At 51.6% G+C, this 21,875-nt stretch overlaps 2 protein-coding genes across 5 annotated transcripts in view; both read right to left on the reverse strand.

Moving 5' to 3' along the window:
* Window positions 1-21,875, reverse strand: part of EIPR1 (EARP complex and GARP complex interacting protein 1) — a 130,698-nt gene that overhangs the window by 96,129 nt on the left and 12,694 nt on the right. For all 4 annotated transcript variants that reach the window (XM_073896945.1, XM_073896944.1, XM_025867688.2 and 1 more), the window contains one exon: window positions 11,055-11,187. Coding sequence is in view for 3 of the 4 variants with exons in the window: in XM_073896944.1 (XP_073753045.1) it covers window positions 11,055-11,187 (133 nt within the window). In the remaining variant the exon portion in view is untranslated. The remainder of the gene's footprint in view (window positions 1-11,054; window positions 11,188-21,875) is intronic.
* ADI1 (acireductone dioxygenase 1) overlaps window positions 21,376-21,875 on the reverse strand; it is a 149,614-nt gene continuing 149,114 nt past the window's right edge. The window contains exon 5 of the transcript XR_012379613.1: window positions 21,376-21,401. The gene's annotated coding sequence lies outside the window, so the exon portion shown is untranslated. The remainder of the gene's footprint in view (window positions 21,402-21,875) is intronic.

The raw sequence follows: 21,875 nt of genomic DNA on the forward strand, positions 1-21,875 counted from the left end.
TACACACTCTGCGCACACTCCACATCACAGCACACACAGTACACACTCTGCACACACAGAGCACACACACTCCACATACCCCAACACACATTCAGCCCATACACTAACCACGCATCCTCAACATACATTCATGCACAACTCCTCACACAGCACACACAGAGCAGTTACCCTCAGTACAGATAGCACACACAGGGAATGCACACCCACACACACAGCACACACACTCAACTGCAGGCCCATCTGGGCTTCCGCCTCCAGAATGAAATCATCCTCAGCTAACACGTTGGTTAGCACACAGCTATTCCAGCACAGAGGTCCATCAAGTCTATTCTCGTTAGTCACTGAAAAATAGGAGCCTCCAAACGTTTAAGGGTTAAAATAGAACAGAGAACGTTTTCATTTCAAAACATACTTTACTTGGTATGGCGTGAAATGGAAGGCAGGCACTGGCACCGTCAGGGTGCTTTCCGTAAAATACCTGAATGGAAGGGGGGCTCTGCCCGAAGCCCGCTGTCGTAACAACTGAGACACCCCGCACCTCCCCGGCCCTGACAGGCTCCCTGCAGGAACTCCACAGGGACAGCTGTCTTGTGACAACTCTCTGCTTCTTTCTTTTCTGTGTCTCGGCACCAGGATCAGGAAAAGACCTAATTCTCACCTGTCCTAACTGAGCACATGTACCCCAAGAAAAAGGAAGTGTTCCATCTCTCCCTATCTGTGCAGAGGATACAAAGTCAGTTTTCACCAGAGACAGACAGCCAGTGTGCTTCAGAAATGATACGATTTGTGGAACAAAGCGCCTCCCTGGCTCCGCTCTTCAGCCGGCACACCGCCTGCCGATGATCCCGGTGGCTGTGATTCTTCCCCAGCCTCTCATGTGCCCCGTCCCTGGAGGAGTCTCAGCCATTTATCTCAGAGTTATGGTCTCACACAGAGAGGCCTTAAAAGAATTCCTTTCCAAGGAAACTCTACTTCCTCCCTTAGCTTATTTTCATAAAAGAACCACTTAAACTCAAAAATGCAATTTTCTAATTTGATGCAGAGATAAATGGGAAATTGCAGCTTTAAACAGAAACCACAGTATTCTGGTCCACTGTTACCAGAAAGCCCCAGGCTGGAAGCTCTGGGGAGCCCCAGGCATCGTCCAGTGCAGCCCCTCATTCCACGCAACGTGAAAAGTGACAGACCTCGAGTCAGGCAGGCTCAGAACATCACCTGCCAGGTTCCCGTCAAAGGCAGTGAGCCCCTGGGAACCTAAGGAACAGAAGCTACTCTCAATTTACTTCCCGGGGTGAGAACCTCAACCAAGCGCCACTGAGTCACTTGGGTCATATTCTGTAGAGTCCTCATACGAGCCCAAAGGATACTGGCTCCTCTTAAAAAGTAAGTGTTGTCACAGGCAGTTATCAGCGCATCCATAACCCGAGGAACAGAAGTCCTAAGACCTGACCGCAGAGCAGTACACGCAGGGCGAGGCCTGGGCTGGGATTCCTCGGGCCCCCCAGCCCCACCCCACTGCTCTCCATGCCGCCTTGGGCTCAGGACTGGCACAGAGGTCAGGCTGTGCACACATGGGAAGGACCTGGACTCGGTTTTGAAGCTGCACTAACTGAACAGGCTTCTGTGAACACTGTCTCTGCATCCGCCCTGTGGAACATGGTTCTACTGCCTGGTACCCAGTCTCTCATCTCTCTGTCCTCAACTTTCAGTGCTATGTCTGAAGCACTACAGAAAGTCAATCAATCAACCAATCACAGTAATTTTAAAATGTGGAAGGTGAACAAATAAATGTCTAAAGCTGAAAACTCATACTAAATTGATTTGCGACCTCGGGATGAACTAGGAGGATCTAAACAGCCCTACTGTGCATTGAACTCCATCTTAAAAGACAGGCTGTCTGGAACAGTGAGGGGTACCACCTGGAACCAGAATCCAGGGCCCAAAAGAAGTAACACCCAGGAAGTGATCCACATCCCAGCCACCATTACTGTAGCGGCTGCTGATGACAAAGGGACAGTTTGGCCATGATGATTTTCACTAGTTTAAACACAAGTCCTCCGTGTTGCCGACCAAATCTGTAAATTTAAAGTGGCAAACATCATTAACACGTAGGAACAATAAATCCCACATAACCTCTGGCTCTTTCTGGGAATTCAGAAACTGGCAGATAAGCTAAATTACACCACGGTTCCTTTCTATGTTTAAATAAAAAAAAACCTGGCCACTGAAGACCACAAATAATCTTTCAGAAGGACACAATCCATTCACTGCAAGGATCCCATATGGACATGCCGGGAAGCCCAGAACGGAAAGTGCTCAGGCTAAGAAACACCGCCAGGTCAGCCCAGTGGGGAATGGGGTCAGGTCTCTGAGCACTCTCTGGTGGGGCACCAGAGGTGACGTAGGAAGCACGTCAGACTCAAGGGTGGGAAAGCACCCCAAGGGCCCCAGCTTCTCAGGAAGCCCATGGCAGAGCCAACGTCTGCGGGGCACCTGGGCTCTTCCCTGTTTCCCCTCAAGCACCATGCCCAGCATTGTCCTCGGGCTGCATTCTCTCCTTCGTCCCAGGGACATGACAGTGAGCAAGGCTCACTGCACTCAGGCCTTCGTGAAATGGAATGGGTCTCTGACCAAAGCACTTTCTCCCCGTGATGGGTATGCTTAAGTCCGTCCTTCCAGGCAGGACAGCTGTGGTGCGAGGGCCTGGGATCTACAGTGGCAAGTCCGCAGGCCTTCAGAGTACAGCCTCTGGGTGGCGGCATCCCCCCTCGTCTACCACGGTCAGTCAGGGGACCTGCGTGAGCCTGTTTTCTCATCTGGGACATGGAGATATAGGGACAGAATGCACCTGTTGCTGGGGGTTAGAAACCACCCGGTAAAGAGCTCAGAGCAGTGCTCAGCGCAGAGAAAGTGCCAAGTATTAAAACACAAGAAGTGTAAGCCTGAACACTCTCCCCAGATCTGGGGTCAAGGCGTACACGTTTCTTACACGTTTGTGTAAGAAAATTAGATTAACAGCACCACGGCTAAAACAAGGATGACAGAACAATGTGAAGAAATGACATAATGTAAACATAATCACAAATACGATCCTCAAGGCAGTTCATGCACATGGTCTTCCTGTGAATTCCAGCAGCTCTGTGTAGTTGAGGCAGGCATAACTCTTCGCATTTTATAGATAAGAAAATGGAGCCACACACATTAAGCAGCTTGCTGGTGACACATGGTGACATGGGGACCGGACACAGATAAGCATCTTGAATCACTGTTCTCGGGGCCATTTCCAGCTTCACCACGTCTGTAACGTGCAGCCCACCCAAAACAGAAACATCATTTCAAAGTGTTTACACTGAGTCTTCGAGTATTTCAAATATTGTCCAGGCTGGAATTCCAGGCCACAAACATATGGATCCAACATCTTCACCCAGCTGTCCGAAACCTCTCAAGAATTCCTTCCTTGGATTATAACCAAAGCTCGGAGCAGGCAGGCAGCAACTCTCGCTAACTCATTAAGTCCTGCTTGCCCACAGTGACCCTCATCCCCCACGCGGTCTGTCCATGCATTCATTCATGCTGCAGACAGTCTGAATGCAGACTTTCCCTGTCACTCTACAGGAACTACTGCTCTCCAAAGCACCATGTGACCTCTCCCTGCTCTCATTTACGAGGGCCTCTTACGTCCCCTGGGCCTGGAAAGAACCTCCATCAGACTCTTGTCGGGAAGGCCAGGAGATCGTTCAGGTTCACTGCAGTCAGGCCATTGGACCCCAGACTCAGGGCAGACTCCAGAAGGGGCCCAAGTGGCTGCCAGCCACCACATCCTGTGTCCTCCTGAGGCGAGCATGGGTGTGAGGGTCCCTGACTCTCAGAAGACCAATGTTGAGGCTCCTCGGTTTAGAAGCCGCATGACTCAGAGGTGCCAACTACTACAACGACTGGGTCCCACAAGCACAGGACCAGCTGCAAAAACCACCACCTGCAGGGAGGCCCAAAGGGCCCTTCAGGGGGTTACAGAGCCAGAATCCTCCACCAGATGCAATGGCCAGGCACAAGTCGTTATTTTTTACCAGAAGCAATATTAGCAACATTGACTAGTAACACATTTGAATACTGCCCTGATCTAGGTCCCACATAAACAGAGACGGAAACACAACCAAAGATGAAACTCTCCTGCAGACGGGCCGTGCTCCCTGCTGCATCCAAGGGCCTCGAGGACCTTGAGTTCTCTCTGGCAGCCTGGGGGTCAGGGGTCAGGGAACTGAGCTCTGTACTTGCCAGGGTAGGAACACCCATCTACCAGGGGCACCTTGGTAAGATACCACCGATGAACCCGATCCTGCCATGTGCTTTGCAAGCAAGCTCTTCATGGCTGTGGTATTTAGAAAAATATCTGAGAAATACAAGAAAGCTTTTAAAAACAGCATCAGGCTAGGACACAGCCAACCAGGACCCAGGAGGGGAGGGTGGTGGGAAGGACCAGAGTGAGAAGGAGGGGCACAGAGGAGGACACTGGTGCCCCCTGCTGCCCAAGAAGGGGCCAAAAGGGAGCAGTCAGCAACCACACACACACACACAGACACACACACACGCAGACACACACACACGCAGACGCACACACACACACACAGACACACACCCACACACACACAGACGCACACACACACGCAGACGCACACACACACACAGACACACACACACAGACACCCACAGACACACACACACGCAGACGCACACACCCCACAGACACACACACACACAGACACCCACACACAGACACACAGACACAGACACAGACACACACACACACGCAGACGCACACACCCCACAGACACACACACACACCCCACAGACACACACACACACACACACACCCCACAGACACACACACACACGCAGACGCACACACCCCACAGACACCCACACACGCAGACGCACACGCAGGTACACGACAGACACACACAACAGACATGACACACATGCAGGCACACACAACAGACACAGTGGTGCAAGCAAACACACAAAAACAGACACACACTCATTGGGAAAAAAAGGAAATCAAAGTGGCAAAGTCACAATGTTTTAAAACAGCCTACCTACTGAGTTTATCTGAAGCATATACTTTTTCTCAAGGAATCTCAGAACACCTGCGTGAGCACAGGAGCCTGAATACAGGAATCAGGAGGCACACGAGGGCCGAGGCCCTACCAGAAGCACCTGGTGAAGGGGCGCCAGGCGCGGAGCGGGGGCGCTGCACACCTGCAGCTGCGCAGGCAGGAAGCGCTGTGAGGAATATACGCCCCGATGTCCCTGCGTGATGGCCATGTTGCCAGACCGCAGCGGCATGGCCTCCCAGGGCAGCGTCAGGCCAAGGGCTGAGGCTTTCCTCGTGGGGAGGACGTGCAGGCCCGCCTCCCGAGGGGACCCCTCGCTGGTCACCACCCGTGTTCCACACCCAGCCGCCACAAGCTCAGCTGCTCTGCAGACTCCCAGCCGTGCCAGGCCCCAGAGCACAGCTGAAACAGCCTCCGCCCTCCCACACGCCCTCACCTGGCTTCTGTGGAGATGCATTTGTCTTGTAAAATTATCAGAAAGAAAATCTAGAGTCTGGTTTGTTTTTTTTTTTTAATCTTCATCCATGCAGAAAAAGTTCCAGAAGAGTCCACTGTCGGAACAACTCTGCCCCCACCACCCAGACTCGGAGGCTCTCATAATCATCTCAGGTGATGGCGAAAATCACATCCATAGCAGCCACAGATCCCTATCCATAGACTGGGACAATCTGCATCTGTCACCTGCGCCTTGCATGACAGAGATGTAAGCTAGCACACACGCGTGCAGAGTCTGTCGGAAAGAGTCTGCACGTTTAGGTTACATTAACCTGCTGCCAATTCACAAGAAGCTTCTGCCCGCACGTGGTAGCTGCTTCGATTGTACAAGGGGAACCGAATACTGCTGTTCACCATGCCTCCTGAGTAGAACAATAAAAGCTACAGAGGGAGGTCTTCATTTGCAGTTTTAAAAATGAGTTGTGAGTTGGGATGCCTGGGTGGCTGAGTGTCCAACTCTTGGTTTCGGCTCAGGTCATGACATGAGGGTCGTGGGATCAAGCCCCACATCGGGCTCTGTGCTCAGCAGGGAGTCTGCTTTCCCCTCTCCCTTTGCCCCTCCACCGTCCCGCACGCGCACACACGCGCACGCTCTCAAATAAATAAATAAATCTTTTTAAAAAAATGAATTGTAAATTAATTGAATCTCCACATTTATTTACAAGGCCATCGTGATGTCCCAGGGTGTGTGGGTGTGTGGGTGTGTGTGGGTGTGTGTGGGTGTGTGTGTGTAGGCATAAGAGTTCTACCACAGTGCAGACTTCCACCAAGTTCTAGAGATTTTTTTGCATGCTGCAATATATGGATATGATTTAGACACAGTTGTTCACAACAAACATGAATTCTAAGATTTCTCAAGAAGAGGACACCACTCAAAGTGGATTCTACGTCTCAGCTTGGCGCAGAAGCCCACTTCTCCATATGGTTCCCTCCTCCTGTCCCCCAATAATATCCACAGAGCAGAGTGTCAAGACACACGCAAAGGGGGACACGGAGAACAGGCTTAAGCAAGGACAATGCCCTGCTAGACGCAGGCCCCTCCTACAGGTTCCGGGAGGTTGGCGTTGGGACCTGCTCCACCTCTACCCACCGGCCCTCCTCCCCACACGCTGCCCCTGGCAGACCCCTCCACTGGGGGCACGACTCAGGGCATGAGACACATGGCTCTCAATTGCAGGAGGCTACCACTGCCCAAACTCTCATGCACATCAACGGAGACAAGAAGTGCAGACTGCAGCAGAGCGGGAACACGCGCGTGAGGTGCAGCACGGCAGCAAGGCACAGGTGTGTCTGTGCGGCGCTCACAAACACGAGCCGGATGAACGCGACGGGAAGTACGTGCTTACAGCCCCACACGGCCCTCAACCAGCCCAGGCACTAAGAAGAGGAAAACCCCATTCGACATAAACACCGCTGGAAGATAAAGGGCAAGGTGCACTTCTGGTCCTCAGGAAAGACCCGCCGTAACAATGGCGATGCCTAAGCCCCACGGTAACGTCTGTGATGCTCTGGGTCTAACCCACATCTAACGTCCTGCAGGGCAGAAGCCTCACGACTGATGGGGAGCTGAGTGCAGAGCACGGACCCCAAGTGTCCGTGTGCAAACATGTGCAGTCGCCCCGCAGCCTTCTGAGTGAACGAAGTCCTTACTCCAAGGTCTTCCCAAGGTGTCTGGGCCAGAGCAGTCTGGGCCCTACTCCCAGGAGCGTGACTTGCACAGATGACCTGGTGCGTATCAGATGTGAACCAGGAAGAGCTCTGGGGGGCGAGGGGGGCGTGGGGGGTGAGAGGAGCGAGGAGGGCCAGGGGGACGCAGGGCGGGAGCCGCGCGCCGAGGCAGCTGGGTAGCTCCCTCCTGACGCGGGAAGACAGACCGCATTCCCGGCATCGCTCCGTGCCAGAGACGCAGTGCCAGTGCCAGTGTGCCAGTGTCCTGCCTGTGACAAGGAAAAGCTGAGCTCCTACGACTTCGCCATGAACGCCATGACACAACTGTCTTTGTTCTCGGAGATGACACACGAGACAAGCACGTCAAGAAGGGCTGACCGCCATCAAAAATGGGTGGCAGGGTGAGTGGCAGGCTTCTGGAGACCCTGACAGGAAACCATGAAGCGGGGTGGCCTGACAAAGTGCTCCGCCTGAGCCTGTAGACAACCAGGGCAAGACCACCACTAACCTGGTGGCTTCGACCCACGGCTGCTCACAGCCCCCAGGAGCCGAGCACAGTGTCCAGCTGACAACCAGCAAGCTCCCACCTACGCGCAGGACCCAGCGCTGCCGGGACCCTGCTGGGCCGTGTGGCCTCACAACCACAGGGGCTGTGGCGGAGGACGATGTGCTGTGTTCACGGCACTTTCCCACGCAGTGAACCCGGTGCCAAGGTGGGCTTTGGTCTGACGTAGTGGGTGCTGGCTGTGAGAGTCCTGAACAGCAGGGCAGACTGCCCTGAGCAGCCTGTCAGGAGACGGGGGCACACAGAGGATGACGCCTGAGAAGGCTCAGAGGGAGGGGAATGTTCTGGGAACAGGAGGGAGGGTCCTTGTTAGGAGGTGGCACAGGGCTAGCAAAGCGGGGCAGCAGGCTGTGTGCAGACAGCCCCGGGCAGAAAGCAAGGCGGCCTGCCCTGTGTCTGGCTACTGACGGTAGAAGGTGAGAGAAGGAACCGTGGGAGGCCACCGTAAGCACAGAGGAACCCGCACTCAATGGCTCTGAGGTGCCCAGTGTCCCCAGCAGGCAACAGCTGCTAAAACTCAGGGACTCTGCTGTTGGGAAAACACTCCAGAGAAAAGGGCTCGGGTGGGCCACTCAAGGTTTGCTCAAACCTCAGGAGATCAACAGGCCAGAGTGCGGTGACAGGAAGGATCCGTCCAGGAGGCGGGAGGCTCAGTCAGAGGCTGGACGCAGACGTGAGGGCCTTCTGCCTCCCCAGCAGGAGCCAAGGCAGACAAGAGACCATTTCAGGAAGACCTATGGGTCCGGCTTCGTCTATGAACTGCAGACCCCACTTCACGAGACCCTGCCAGCCTGGACCCGACGCAGAGGGCTACGCGGCCCCCACGTGCCTGCAAGGGTGGTCCCCGGCCGCTCCATGAAGGACAGAGGGCCGGCGGGCAGGGCCAAGAGCCTGCAGGGCAGAGACGGAGCCGGGGCACCAGGCCGAAGCCCACTGCAAGCCCTCCAGCAGCGTCTGCCTTTAGGAATGGTCACGCCTCCTTTGACCTCCCATCCCCCCGTGTGAACGTATGTCACCAGCTGTTACCCCACCCCTGTCCTAGCCCTGCGTGACGGGCAGGTGCTTCACAGCCTTCATGGGTCAGCAGACGGAGAGGAATGTGCCGCAGGCACTGACCCCAAGGCAGATTATACCCAGAAGCTAGATGCACACCTGCACCTGACCAAGGCCGGTGCCTGCACCCCCGAGCCGGTGCCACGGTGGCCAGGTACCTGGAGATGACAACTGTGCTCTGCACACAGGAGGGTTGGAGCCCCTGGGGAAGCAGGCGCTGCTCACACACCAGGGGCCCGTGACGGCCACTCCTAGTGTGACACCTTTTTGCAATCTGCTCCCATGAGTGTGCGGGCAAGACCAATGGCCTGCTTCTAACTGACAGGATAGAGTAAAGGTGGTGGGAGGTCACTCCTGTGATTCTGCTGTGCTCTACAGCAAAGCCAAAGGTACCTGGGAGGTAAAATTAAGGTCAGCTGGTCTTAAGCAAAAGGGAAATTGGTCAGAACAGCTGGAAAGTCACTTTTCTAGAAGAGAGCACTTCTACTTTCAGGCTCCCATGCACCGAGGGCGGAGGCCGCAGTAGCAGAAATACCAGGGTGGTGGGGAGACAGTGGACCCACAGGCAGGTGCAGGGACAGCTGGCCTTACATGCAACATGGAATGGCATCGGGCTGACAAAGGAAGGAGACGCAAAACCCCGAACAGCAAGGGTGCCGGGGCGCGTGTGTAAGTGTCAAGTCTGTTACATCCCAAATATGCTACGGGAAGATTTCAGGGGGCAGCGCCGCCTGTCACAGTCGGCTGGACGTAATGACCTTGGTCCGAGACACAGGCACAAGGAAGACACAGCGGCCTCTGCCCGAGAAGCCCCCCGACACAGTGCCGACGGGGGGAGGAGGGAAAGCCCGAATGGGCTCCCAGGGAGGCTGTTCTCAGCGAGTGCAATAGCGCCAGTCAAAGCAATGAACAGGACATACAGAACATAAGGGGATCAGGGGCAAAAGAACCTTCAGAAAACAACTTTGTTGCCCCAAAGAAAGGAAGTGTTAAAAACACAAAGGTAGGGGCGCCTGGGAGGCTCAGTTGGTAAAGCATCCGCCTTTCATCAGATCAGGTCATGATCTCAGGGTCCCGGGATCGAGTCCCGCATCAGGTTCCCTGCTCAGCAAGGCGTCTGCTTCTCCCTCTGCCTCTGCCCCTGCCCCCTGCTTGTTCTCTCTCTCTCTCTCTCAAATAAATAAAATCTTTAAAGAAAAAATTACCACAAAGGTAGATGTGAAATTAAATAGAAAGACACTTGGGGAGACTCCCCGGGGAGCAGAGCGTCCCCGCACAGGTTCCTGGACGCAGTGTGCCCAGGGCCCCAGGCTGGCAACCGCAGAAGACAGCCACACACACTAGCATCCTGAGGCTGGGCCGGAAGGGGACAGGACACTGAATGTGGGGCCCGTGTGCGGACGCCGCAGAAGGCCCACCAGCCAACCGGCCATGCTGATACCGAAGGAAACGCTTCAGAAGGCCCGTTAGCCAACCGGGCTGATACCGAAGGAAACGCTTCAGAAGGCCCGTTAGCCAACCGGGCATGCTGATACCGAAGAAAACATTTCAGAAGACCCCCTAGCCAACCAGCATGCTGATACCAAAGGGAACACTTAAGAGACTACACAGCACAAAAGAGACTATTCTGCTTACAGAGAAAGATGGAACCAGGGGTTTTCCCCAAAGCCAGAATTTGAACACCACTTACGGACAAGGACAGAGAAAGGAGAATGGAGGAAGATGCGTGGCCAGCTGGGCGTCAGACATCTGGGTTGACACAAACGTCAAAGGCCCCAGAGACTTCAGAGCCAAAGAGCACATGGGGCAGAGGAATATTAGGAGCATGGACCCCCCACGTACACATGCACACATATGCACAAATCAGCTACCCTCCCAAGGAGCAGAGTGAACTAATGTGGGCGGACCCCTGCATCTGTCACTTGAGACCCTCCAGCACATCACTCTCCTGCCCCAGGGGGTCAATGTGCCTGGAACAACTATGACTCCAGCCTCCGGTCTCAGACTGCAGCTCATCAACTGTGACAAGCGTCTGCCTACAGTATCACTTCTCTGTGAGTGCAGCACCTGTACCCACCATCAACCCCTGTAAGTCATGCACCGGTCCATTAACAACGTAAGACCAATCTTGCAGGTGCGCATCAACACCTGCCAATACTCACGTTTATTGTAGCACGTGGCCAGCACACCTCTGTCGGCAGGACTGGTACTAATGTGCCAGATCTCACCCACTTGATGGAGGAGGACATTTTTATTTATAATGTTATTTTCATCATCAAAATCTATGATGTGGATCTACAAATACAAAAAAGGAGCACATCAGGACTTCATTTCCCATGTACCTTAATTAAACACAGTGATCACAAACAATAATCAAAAGCATCTTTAACATCTTTAATTAACTGTTATTGTTACCACACTAATAGCATACACTTCTGTGAGTTCACCTCCCTGTGTTCTTCTCAAAAGACAGGTCTGAAATCCCCACAGAGTATTTTTAAGTTTGCAAGCTATGTAACACTGCCCCCACTAAAGAAACAGGACAGCCAAAGCTCTGTCCCCAGGTGGCCCCAGCAGGCCATGGCTGGCCTTAGGGCTAGGGGTTCACAAGGGTTGCGCAAATGAGCCTAGCGCCTCTGCAAGCTGCCCGTGGCTGTGCGACGCACGGAGCCACTGCCCAGCCAGAACCAGGGCCGCCCACACAGTGCTCACGCCAGACGGGGCATAACTCAGCTCGTGCACCAGCAGTGACAGAGGTGGGAAGGGGTGAGAAAGCATCACACATGAACACACCTTAAACATCTTTCCAGAAAGGAGTCCGACAGCTGCCAATGCTTACAATTGCACAATATACAAAGGTAACAGTATTATATTTTAGCCACGAAAAATTAAATATGCTCCCGCCATGCCTTTCTGGACAATTTTTTACAGGAATAAAATGACTTTCACATTCACACTTTTATCAGCACCCAGGTCAATGAGAAAAATAAAACATTTGTTTTAAAAATAAATTTATACTAAGAAAATATTCATGGATCTTCACGAAGATCTATATCCAGGAATGTTCACTGCAGCATTGATTATCACAATGAGAAATTAGAAGCCAGCTTAATGTCTGGCAATAGGGAATTGTTCAAATAAATTGTAGTATTTGACTGTAACGTAATACAACAGAGCCATTCAATATGCTATAAAGGACTCTTTAGTGCCAGGGGAGAGGGTCCATAACATATATTTAAGGGGAAAAGAATGAACAGAGCTGTGTGAGGGCTGTGTGAGGGGTGTGTGTAAAAAGCAAGCACGCCTAAACCAGGAAAGAGCCAGGAGGTACACAGTTATCCACAGACGGTGGGACTGTGGCAGGTTTTCCTTTACTTCTTTGTGGTTTCTTGTATTTTTCACATTTTGTGAGTGATTAATATGCATCACTTTGCAATCAGAACATTAAATGCTGTTTTAAAAAATGTTTCCATGACACCCAAAAGCCTCTACACTCAGCACTTGGTTCAGAGAGTCTTGTTCTAGTCTTTACTGCTTCCTCCTATGCCCAGTTTTGATGGAAAAATAACCTCCAGTCCCCATGAGGGGTAGCTCTGGACTCAGAATTCAAATCCCACATTGACACCACAAGCCCGTGTGACCCTGCACCTCAGTTTCCCACGTGCGCATTGAAGATGAAGGATCACAAGAAACCAAATGCAGGCATGCCTGGATCACCATGGTAAAGCCAGCACATTCATTCCTTCCCCCTCTCCTCTGGAGGAAGAGATGAAAAATCATTCCTGCTATTTTTATTTTTAAAACTGCTTTCAGGGACGCCTGGGTGGCTCAGTTGGTTAAGCGTCTGCCTTTGGCTCAGGTCATGATCCCAGGGTCCTGGGATTGAGCCTCAAGTCAGGCTCTGCATCGGGCTCCTCACTCAGCAGGGAGTCTGCTTCTCCCTCTGCCCCTCCCCCCATGCACTCTCTCTCTCTCTCTCTCTCCCTCTCTCTCAAATAAATAAATAAAATTTTTTATAAATAAACAAATAAGTAAACAGAACTGTTTTCAGCAAGTTGCTCCCAGCACTTAGCCCAATGCAGTTTCCACACTGGGTTCAAAGTCACAAGTCACGTGTCTCAGAGCAGGGGTGACTACTGTGCTTTTTCCTTTCCACACGTGAGGGAATTTTACCTTTAACTACTTTCTCCCTCCGTGGACATGTTCCACATTAAAAAGCTATTAATAATAAGCAGTACTTACTAAAGTTAAAAACATGCTACCCTACGACCCCGTAGCCCACTGCTGAGTCTAGAGCCAACTGACACCAAGACAAAAGACGCGCACAGCAGAGCCCACAGCAGCTCCACGGGTGATCACCAACAACGGCGCACAGCCCAGGGGTCCATCTACCGTACAAAAGGAGGGAAACTGCGGTATATTCCTAACATGGGCTGCAGGGGTGGCAGGTGACGGTGGCGGCGGTCCCGGGGCCATGGGGTGGGGGTGGGGGTGTGCATGAGCGTGTAAAACGCATTAGGCTGTCTACTTCAGACACACAAAATGTGTGTACATCATACCTTACACATAAGTCCACCAGAGTGAGTATAAGCCCAAAATTAAAAAGCGAAAAAAATTCATTCTTTATTGTATCCAATGACTTAAACATTTAAAAATAAGAATTCTGTGACGTCAATTGAATAGTGACAACGCACACTGGAAAGGCTGTGGTAAAATCACTACACCTTGTACATCGGAATCACTCGTTCAAAAGATGTATTACAGGGCGCCTGGGTGGCTCCGTCGGTTAAGCGACTGCCTTCGGCTCAGGTCATGATCCCGGGGTCCTGGGATCGAGCCCCGCATCGGGCTCCCTGCTCTGCGGGAAGCCTGCTTCTCCTTCCCCCACTCCCCCTGCTTGTGTTCCATCTCTCGCTCTGTCTCTCTCTGTCAAATAAATAAATAAAATCTTTAAAAAAAAAAGATGTATTACAATATGTAAATAGGAACTATATAAATGTTGAGATTGAAATAATTGGATTTCTTAAAACCTGTCCCAGAGAATAAATGAACAACAAAAAAATTACGGAACATTATATAGTTCTAAAAATCATGAAAAACACGGGGCCTCTGGGCGGCTCAGTCAGTTAAATGCCTGACTCTTGGTTTCAGCTCAGGTCATGATCTCAGCGTCATGGGATCCAGTCCCACATTTGGCGCCACTCATTGGGGCGTCTGCTCCTCCTCCTCCCTCTGCCCCTCTCCCCACACCCTCGTGTGTGTGCACACACCCGCACGCATGCTCTCTCTCTCTCAAATAAATAAATAAAATCTTTTTAAAAATCATGATAAAGAGCAATTATAAATACCAAAAATGTTATGAAAGCACTAAATTTTATAAGCAGAATATAAAATGGCATGCAATTATATAAAAGTCACATGTGAACACAGACTACAAGGCAATATACAAAATCGGGAATAATTTTTGTGTTGTTAGGGTAAAGAGGAAATTTTTTTCTTTCTTCTTTTCTTTATTATTTGAGACATTTCCTACTTATCTGGAAATCCATTAAGACTGAAAACATGAATGAATGCACTTAAATGTACTATTTTTCTGTTCCCTAATCTATCCCTCTGCAATGCACTCAAGCACTAGGAGCCCCACAGCTGACAACACCAGAGTTCTGGCATCGGAATTCCTGTTTGCTGGATCAGTTGCCCCCCCCCCCCCGAGGAAAGCCCCCCCCATCCCCTGCACCAACTCCCAGTGCCCTGCACGCTGACCTCTTCCCCCTGGCCCAGGACCTGTGGCTGCTGGGCTCTCCTGCCTAGCCCCTTCTCCCCCTGCTCCAGGCCGCTCTCATCTGGGGAAGGGTCTTCCTTCTGAGCACCTCGCCAGGACACCCTTTTCTCCCGTGGGAGGACATAAAACACATGCTGTCCACAGGCTCCAACACCTGACCCAAAGTTCCCCTAGGCTCCTTTCTGCACTTCCAGGCACATGGACACAGCAGGAAGGAGGGACACATCTACGACCCCCCAACAAGTCCATCTCTCCTAATCTGACATGCTCTCATGCTACTACAGCCCTTAACCTTCATCTTCAAGCTTGACAATCCTGAGATTTTTCCACATATCCTCACTTACAGTGGGTTCCTAGGCAGGCCCACAGGATATGTCGTCATGAAATGTTTTAATCTGGGTATGTTCAGAAAGGATTGTAAGACATCACCACCAGAAACAAAGAGATCAGAGTAACAATGGCTAACATGTAAAATGGGCCAGGCCCTATGCTATTTGACATACATTATCTCCATTAATCCTTAAAAGAGATATATGTAATCATTAGGCATAATCTACAGGTGGAGGAACCCAGGCTTAGAGAGTTGACGTAGTATGTCTCATGCAGTTAGAAACAGGATTCCAAAGCATGTGCCCTGAACCCCCAAGCCATCTGGGGCACAAAGAGGCTCCCCGTGTTCCCCTGGGTTTGCACTGCAGCCTGTGAGCAAAAATCAGCTCCTGACTACAAAGAAGGAGACTGTTATCTCAAACTGTCTGTTCTCAGGGCACCAACAGCTCCCCAGCTTACACGGACGTACAAAGAAATATCCTGTGGAGTACATATATGCAGTTACAGGGCAGTTATGAAAACAATTTGAAGAAAACACTACAACTAGTGAGTGCAAAAGATTATAGGGGCACAAAAAAAAAGACCAATTAATATTGGTTAAGAGGGTTGGCAGACATGTGGTCGTCTGGGTAGTGCTTAATCGTTACTTTAAATTCTTCATGCCAGGGACACCTGGGTGGCTCAAATGGTCAAGCATCTGCCTTCAGCTCAGGTCTTGATCCCAGGGTCCTGGGATCAAGCCCCATATCGGGCTCCTCACTCAGCGGGGAGCCTGCTTCTCCCTCTCCCGCTGCCCCTCCCCCTGCTTGTGCTCTCTCTGTCTCTGACAAATAAATAAAATCTTTTAAAAAAATAAATTCTTCATGCCATATCTGAGTTTTTAAAATGTTTTAACAGCTGATAGTGATCAAACTCATATATTCTGAATTACCGTTATTAAATATTTTAAAATTGGATTTACTAGTGCTGGGCTAAGGGCACAGATGACTCTATAAAAAGTTAGGAGTAAGAGTCACAAAATTCAAAGATGTTAACAAACTCTTACAAATTAAAAAAAAAGGAAAATAAAAAATATGGATAAAACGAGAAATAAAAAACTAAAAGCTCCCTTCTTAGGGAAAGTTAAGGATCCGGTGGCTTGGCCTTGGGCGCGTCTTCCTGCCAGGGGCCCGTGAGCCAGCAGACCCCATGCCACACTGCCCACCACAAAAAGTGAACAGGCCCCTCCCGGCAGTTCCTTATGAAGAACACAGCACAGCAGCTGGCTAGCCCTGGAGAGGGCAAGTCCTCCTGCCGGTCTCACACCTCCGGCGCGCTCTCCTCCTAGCTCAAGTCCATATGGAAAGCTCCGTTTCAGCTGCAGTCCCTTTCGCTTCAGGGGGACACAAAGGATGCACGGTGATCCGGGACCGGGGGGACCTGCGTCCAATTGGATTCTGCCACTTCCCAGCTGGTCTACCCTGCACCAGTCACTCACTCTTTCTGGGTTCTTCCTTCAGCATTAAGTATACTTAGGAAAATGGATTCCTAGGATTTCTTTATTCTACCTGAAACATATCGTGATCCTTCAGCTAAGACTTGAAATGCTAAGTGAAAGTTATTTTCAAACATATGTTTCCCAGTGCTTATGATGCCCACACGGCTACCATTTACCTGTCTGTATTAACACTCCTTCCTGAAGCAAATAAGCCCCAGTATATGAACATCCTCTGTCCATGAAGCCAAACTACGCTTGGCAGCCAGAAAAAAGAAAGAAAGCAAAAAAGACCCGCATTCCACACCCTCCTGGTGCCCAGTGAGGGCCTTTCTTGGCAAAGCAGTGTCTCCATCCATGTGGGCAGCTATAACAAACACCACAGACGGGGTGGATTATAGACAAAAGGAATTTAGTTTTCACAGATCTGGGGGCTGGGAGTCTGAGCTCAGGGTGCCACGGTGTGGTTGGGTCTGGTGAGAGCCATCCTCCTGGATCAGACAACCACCCTCTCCCCATGTCCTCACGTGGCAGAAGGAGTAAGGTCGCTGTGAGTCAATCCCATTCATAACGGCTCCACTGTCATGACCTAAGCACCTTCCAAAGGCCATACCCCCTCATACCATCACCTGGGGGGTTAGGTTCCAACCTATGAATCCAGGGGGAAATAAACACTCAGACCTTAACAATGGACAGGATGGAGGTCCTTCAGAGTATCTGCTCCAGGGTTGGGGAAAAAGCTGGAACCAAAACAGGTCACTGGAATACCCCCAGCTGTCTCTTTATCATCACACTTTTAGATATAAATCCAACAACTAAAAAGATATAAAGTAGAATTCTATGTTTTAAAAAGAAATTCTGAGGTATAATCAATACTTGGAAGGGGGTGGGGAGGGGGAAGTGGAAGAGGGTTCAGCTTCAGTTCGGGGGCGGGGGGCTGCTGAGAGTCTCGATGTCTAGCAAAGGCCCAGGCGATTCTCAGGGTAGCCAACGACAGAGCTTGCAGACAGACACGGCTGAGGAACAAAGCTATCCGTTATCAAAATACAAATACAGAAAAATGGAGCTAACAAATTAAAAACAAAAGTTAAAAAGGAAAAGATCGATCCACGGGAAGCAGCCACTGTGTGTCACTCCCTTCAGGGGTCTGCCTTTCCACTGACCATGCTGGGAGAGGACAAGTCTGTGTCCCCTGCCACCCTGGCCCTCATCCCCCAGCCGCAGAAGAAACAGGAAGTTAGCAAGAGGCAAAGGAACTCTTTGGGAAAAGCACACTGCAGAAGCAAATAAACCCCTTCAACCTGGAATCCCTTGTTTTGAGTCTCTGCCTAAAGTCCCCCACTGGACAGCCAGTGAGCACACAGCCCCCACGGAAGGAACCCCACCTTCTCCACCTAACCATGAAGGGGAGCCCAGAAAGATGAGAGACTCCACACACTCATCCTGCTCCCAACACGGAGCCCTGTGCAGACTAAGGGCAGAAAGTAAAGCGGTTCATCTGACAAAAAAAAAAAGGCCAGCAACTGTGACAGCTCCAAAAATTTTCAGAAAATAGCACAGCTGAATTAATTAGAACTGGTTCAGGGACTGGCACTTTCTAGGGAATTAATGACTGCCCAGGAGCAGATGGCCTGAGGCAAAGCCAGGGGCCATTAACCCTCACCAGCCAGCCAGCCAGCCAATCAGCCAGCCAGCCAGCCAGCCAGCCAGCCAGCGTGAGGCATGGGAGCAGGGCCACAAGGCCAGGGCACCCTGGCCTGGGTGGGGCGGCCTGATCTGGGGATGGCTCCCATCACTAGCACCGTCTGTGTGGGTGTCTGCGGGGAAGCATGCAGGATGCCTTTAGGACACAGACCCCAACCACCCCGTGCTACAGGTGGAAGCGGGAGGGGAGGGCAGCGAGGAGAGCAGCTGTGTTTCTGCCCTATTCCAGCTCAATCACCTGCGAAAAACCTCACAACTGCTTAGGACCAACCCCCTACCTGCTTAGAAATGGGATCAACACCTGTCCACTGAGGTCGCAGGTGTGGGATCGCCCCCACCTGGCCCTGAGCGGCACCCCGCTTCCCCATCCTGCAGGCATTTGCCTCTCTGACCCGCAGTCAACGGGCAGGGGCACAGGACCCACCTTCCTGGCCTGTCCCAGCACCCGGCTGTGCCCGCGGGGAGCACGCAGTCGAGTGGGTGCTGCGGGCACGGCTGCCACACCCTACACAGACCTGCTGTTCAATGTGGAGGCACAGAGCCGGGAATCCCCATCCTCACAGCTGCTCAAAGACCCCTGGAGCCCAGGTCACCCTCACCGTCAGCAAACAAGCAGGGAGGGGCTGCAGGGAGGAGCTACAGGATTCAGGGTGTGTGGGAGCCAGTTTTCACCACTTACAAATGCACTCCATAACCGTGTTCTAATGAGAACATCGGCAGACGGGATGCCTGGCTGGCTCAGTCGGATGAGCCTCCGACTCTTGGCTTGGGCTCAGGTCACGATCTGAGGGTCGTGGGATCGAGTCCCCGATGTGTTCCATATTCAGTGCGGAGTCTGCTGAAGATTCTCTCTCTCCCTCTGCCCCTCCCTCCTGACGCGGGCTCTCTCTCAAATAATCTTTAAAATTAATAATAATAACATCAGTGGGAAACAGGAACAACCGTACTGCTTCCAGAGGGCAGTGGGCATGGCGAATGCTGTGCTCACGCCGCCCGGGGGCATCCTCTGGGGGCATCCTCTTGGCAGCGCCTGGCTGGCAGCGAGCCGCTGCACACACACATCCCGCATGGGAGAGAACGTGCTGCATGGGAGGGGAGCCAGGCCCATCACACAGGACAGAAACATACATTGCATAGCGGAGGCACGTGCACGGGACGTGTGAGCTCGGCATGTGTGAGGGGAACATGCGGGTTGGGTGTGCAAGGGCGCGAGCTCAGGCTCTGGCCCTCCCTCTCACTGCCTCTCAGAACCGTGACTGCCCGCGGCCCACGTCTGCCGCACCACCTCACTGAGCACACAGCTCGGAGCACAAACCCCACACCATGCCATGGGAGGGTGCCACTGACACACAACATCCGCGTTTGTTGGATGAGTGCATGCATGCACACACTCCCAAAACGTCGCTCCCAACAGCTTTCCCAGAAACAGGGACTCTTTGATACCTATCATGCGGAGTCACCCGCGAGAGGCCGCTGCAGGCGAGGCGTGGAACCAGGAGACTAGCAGACTCAGCCCCACCCTTTGATTTGGCCATGGCTGCAGCCTTCCCCAGTGGTGGCACAAGAAAGCTCTGAAAGGAAGGGGACAGCAGGTGGCACCAGGGTCTGTAAGCACAGCACCCAAGCAGCCATCATATACTGGACTTTCAGGACAGGTTCCCAGACAGCTACATCCTTGATGCCATAAAATTTAAGTTAAATATATACCTTCTCTGTGCCCTACTGGAAAACTGGGTTTCTAAGCCTGACTCTTCTTTTATTGTTATGTTAATCACCATACATTACATCATTAGTTCTTGATGTAGTGTTCCATGATTCATTGTTTGTGCATAACACCCGGTGCTCCACGCAGAACGTGCCCTCTTTAATACCCATCACCAGGCTAACCCAACCCCCCACCCCCCTCCCCTCGAGAACCCTCAGTTTGTTTTTCAGAGTCCATCGTCTCTAATGGTTTGTCTCCGCCTCTGACTTACTCCCTTTCATTCTTCCCCTCCTGCTATCTTCTTCTTCTTTTTTTTTCTTAACATATATTGCATTGTTTCAGAAGTACAGATCTGTGATTCAACAGTCTTGCACAATTCACAGCGCTCACCATAGCACATACCCTCCCCAATGTCTATCACCCAGCCACCCCATCCCTCCCACCCCCCACCACTCAGGCAACCCTCAGTTTGTTTCCTGAGATTAAGAATTCCTCATATCAGTGAGGTCATATGATACATGTCTTTCTCTGATTGACTTATTTCACTCAGCATAACACCCTCCAGTTCCATCCACGTCGTTGCAAATGGCAAGATCTCATTCCTTTTGATGGCTGCATAATATTCCATTGTGTATATATACCATTTCTTCTTTATCCATTCATCTGTCGATGGACATCTTGGCTCTTTCCACAGTTTGGCTATTGTGGACATTGCCGCTATAAACATCGGGGTGCACATATCCCTTCGGATCCCTACATTTGTATCTTTGGGGTAAATACCCAGTGTTGCAATTGCTGGATCGTATGGTAGCTCTATTTTCAACTGTTTGAGGAAGCTCCATACTGTTTTCCAGAGTGGTTGCACCAGCTTGCATTCCCACCAACAGTGTAGGAGGGTTCCCCTTTCTCCACATCCCCGCCAACATCTGTCGTTCCCTGACTTGTTAATTTTAGCCATTCTGACTGGTGTGAGGTGGTATCTCATTGATCTAAGACTGATTCTTAAGGACAAAAGTCATTCATTTCACTAGGTACAAGGACGGATGGCTGTATTCTGGAAACCAGGACTGTCTGTGTCACGAAACTACATTGATGCAACAGGACATACAGAGCCGTAATCGGCAGTGCGCTGCAGGACGCTGACCTCACAACCCGGGGAGTCCCAACTCCCTGCACAGTGCTCCCCACGGAGCCTGCAGAGACCTTGCTCCAACAGGATTTAAAGAGGATTAAAGCACGTCAGGTCATCTGGGGCTGCTCCTCTCTCGGGGTCACAACCAAGTCTGACTTGTGGATGCCCTCATTGCCTCATCTGGCCTTTAATTCACTGAGCATCCCTCATGACATCATAATTTCTTCCCTAATCTCAGAGTTAAAAACTAATACCTCCACCAAAAAGTTCCAGGGGACAGCCTCAGGACTGAGCGGAACCGAAAAGCAGGCGGATGAGGTAAGGCGCTTCGACACCTGCAGACAGGGCCCCGCGGAACTCCCTGACACCTGTCCTGTGACGGCTTCTGCGGTCGGTGGTCGGCCCCACACGGAAGGAAGCCACAAGTCTGCCTTCAGACTCCTGCCCAGTGCCACTCCTGCTACACCACAGCATCTCCACGTGGGCGCCCCCACACACACGCAGCCCCGTGAGGCACCCCGTCGGGCGCCCCCCTCTCTCACCCACACAGCAGCCCCCACAGAGCACAGGCTCCTCTTCCCCGCAAGATGCCCACTGGAAACCATTTAATAAATCCTTCTTACCTGACATTCTGCCAAAAGGAAAATGACACACACACGTTCAGAAAAGTGAAAATTAGGAAAACAATCTACCTCACAAATGCTCACATCACCCAAAGGTGACCGTGGCTCAAATTTTGAGGCCTTGTGACCTGTTTCCGCCTAGTCTTTGCCACACATAAGATTCAAGTCTGTACTTTATCCTCTGCTGTCCTAATCAAGGCATAACTGATGTAATGTTCTATCAGCTGCACTTA

Source organism: Callorhinus ursinus, unplaced genomic scaffold (assembly GCF_003265705.2).
Source record: "Callorhinus ursinus isolate GAN/ISIS: 27379988/994484 unplaced genomic scaffold, GSC_fseal_2.0 scaffold10, whole genome shotgun sequence".
In the NCBI taxonomy this organism is placed as follows: domain Eukaryota; kingdom Metazoa; phylum Chordata; class Mammalia; order Carnivora; family Otariidae; genus Callorhinus; species Callorhinus ursinus.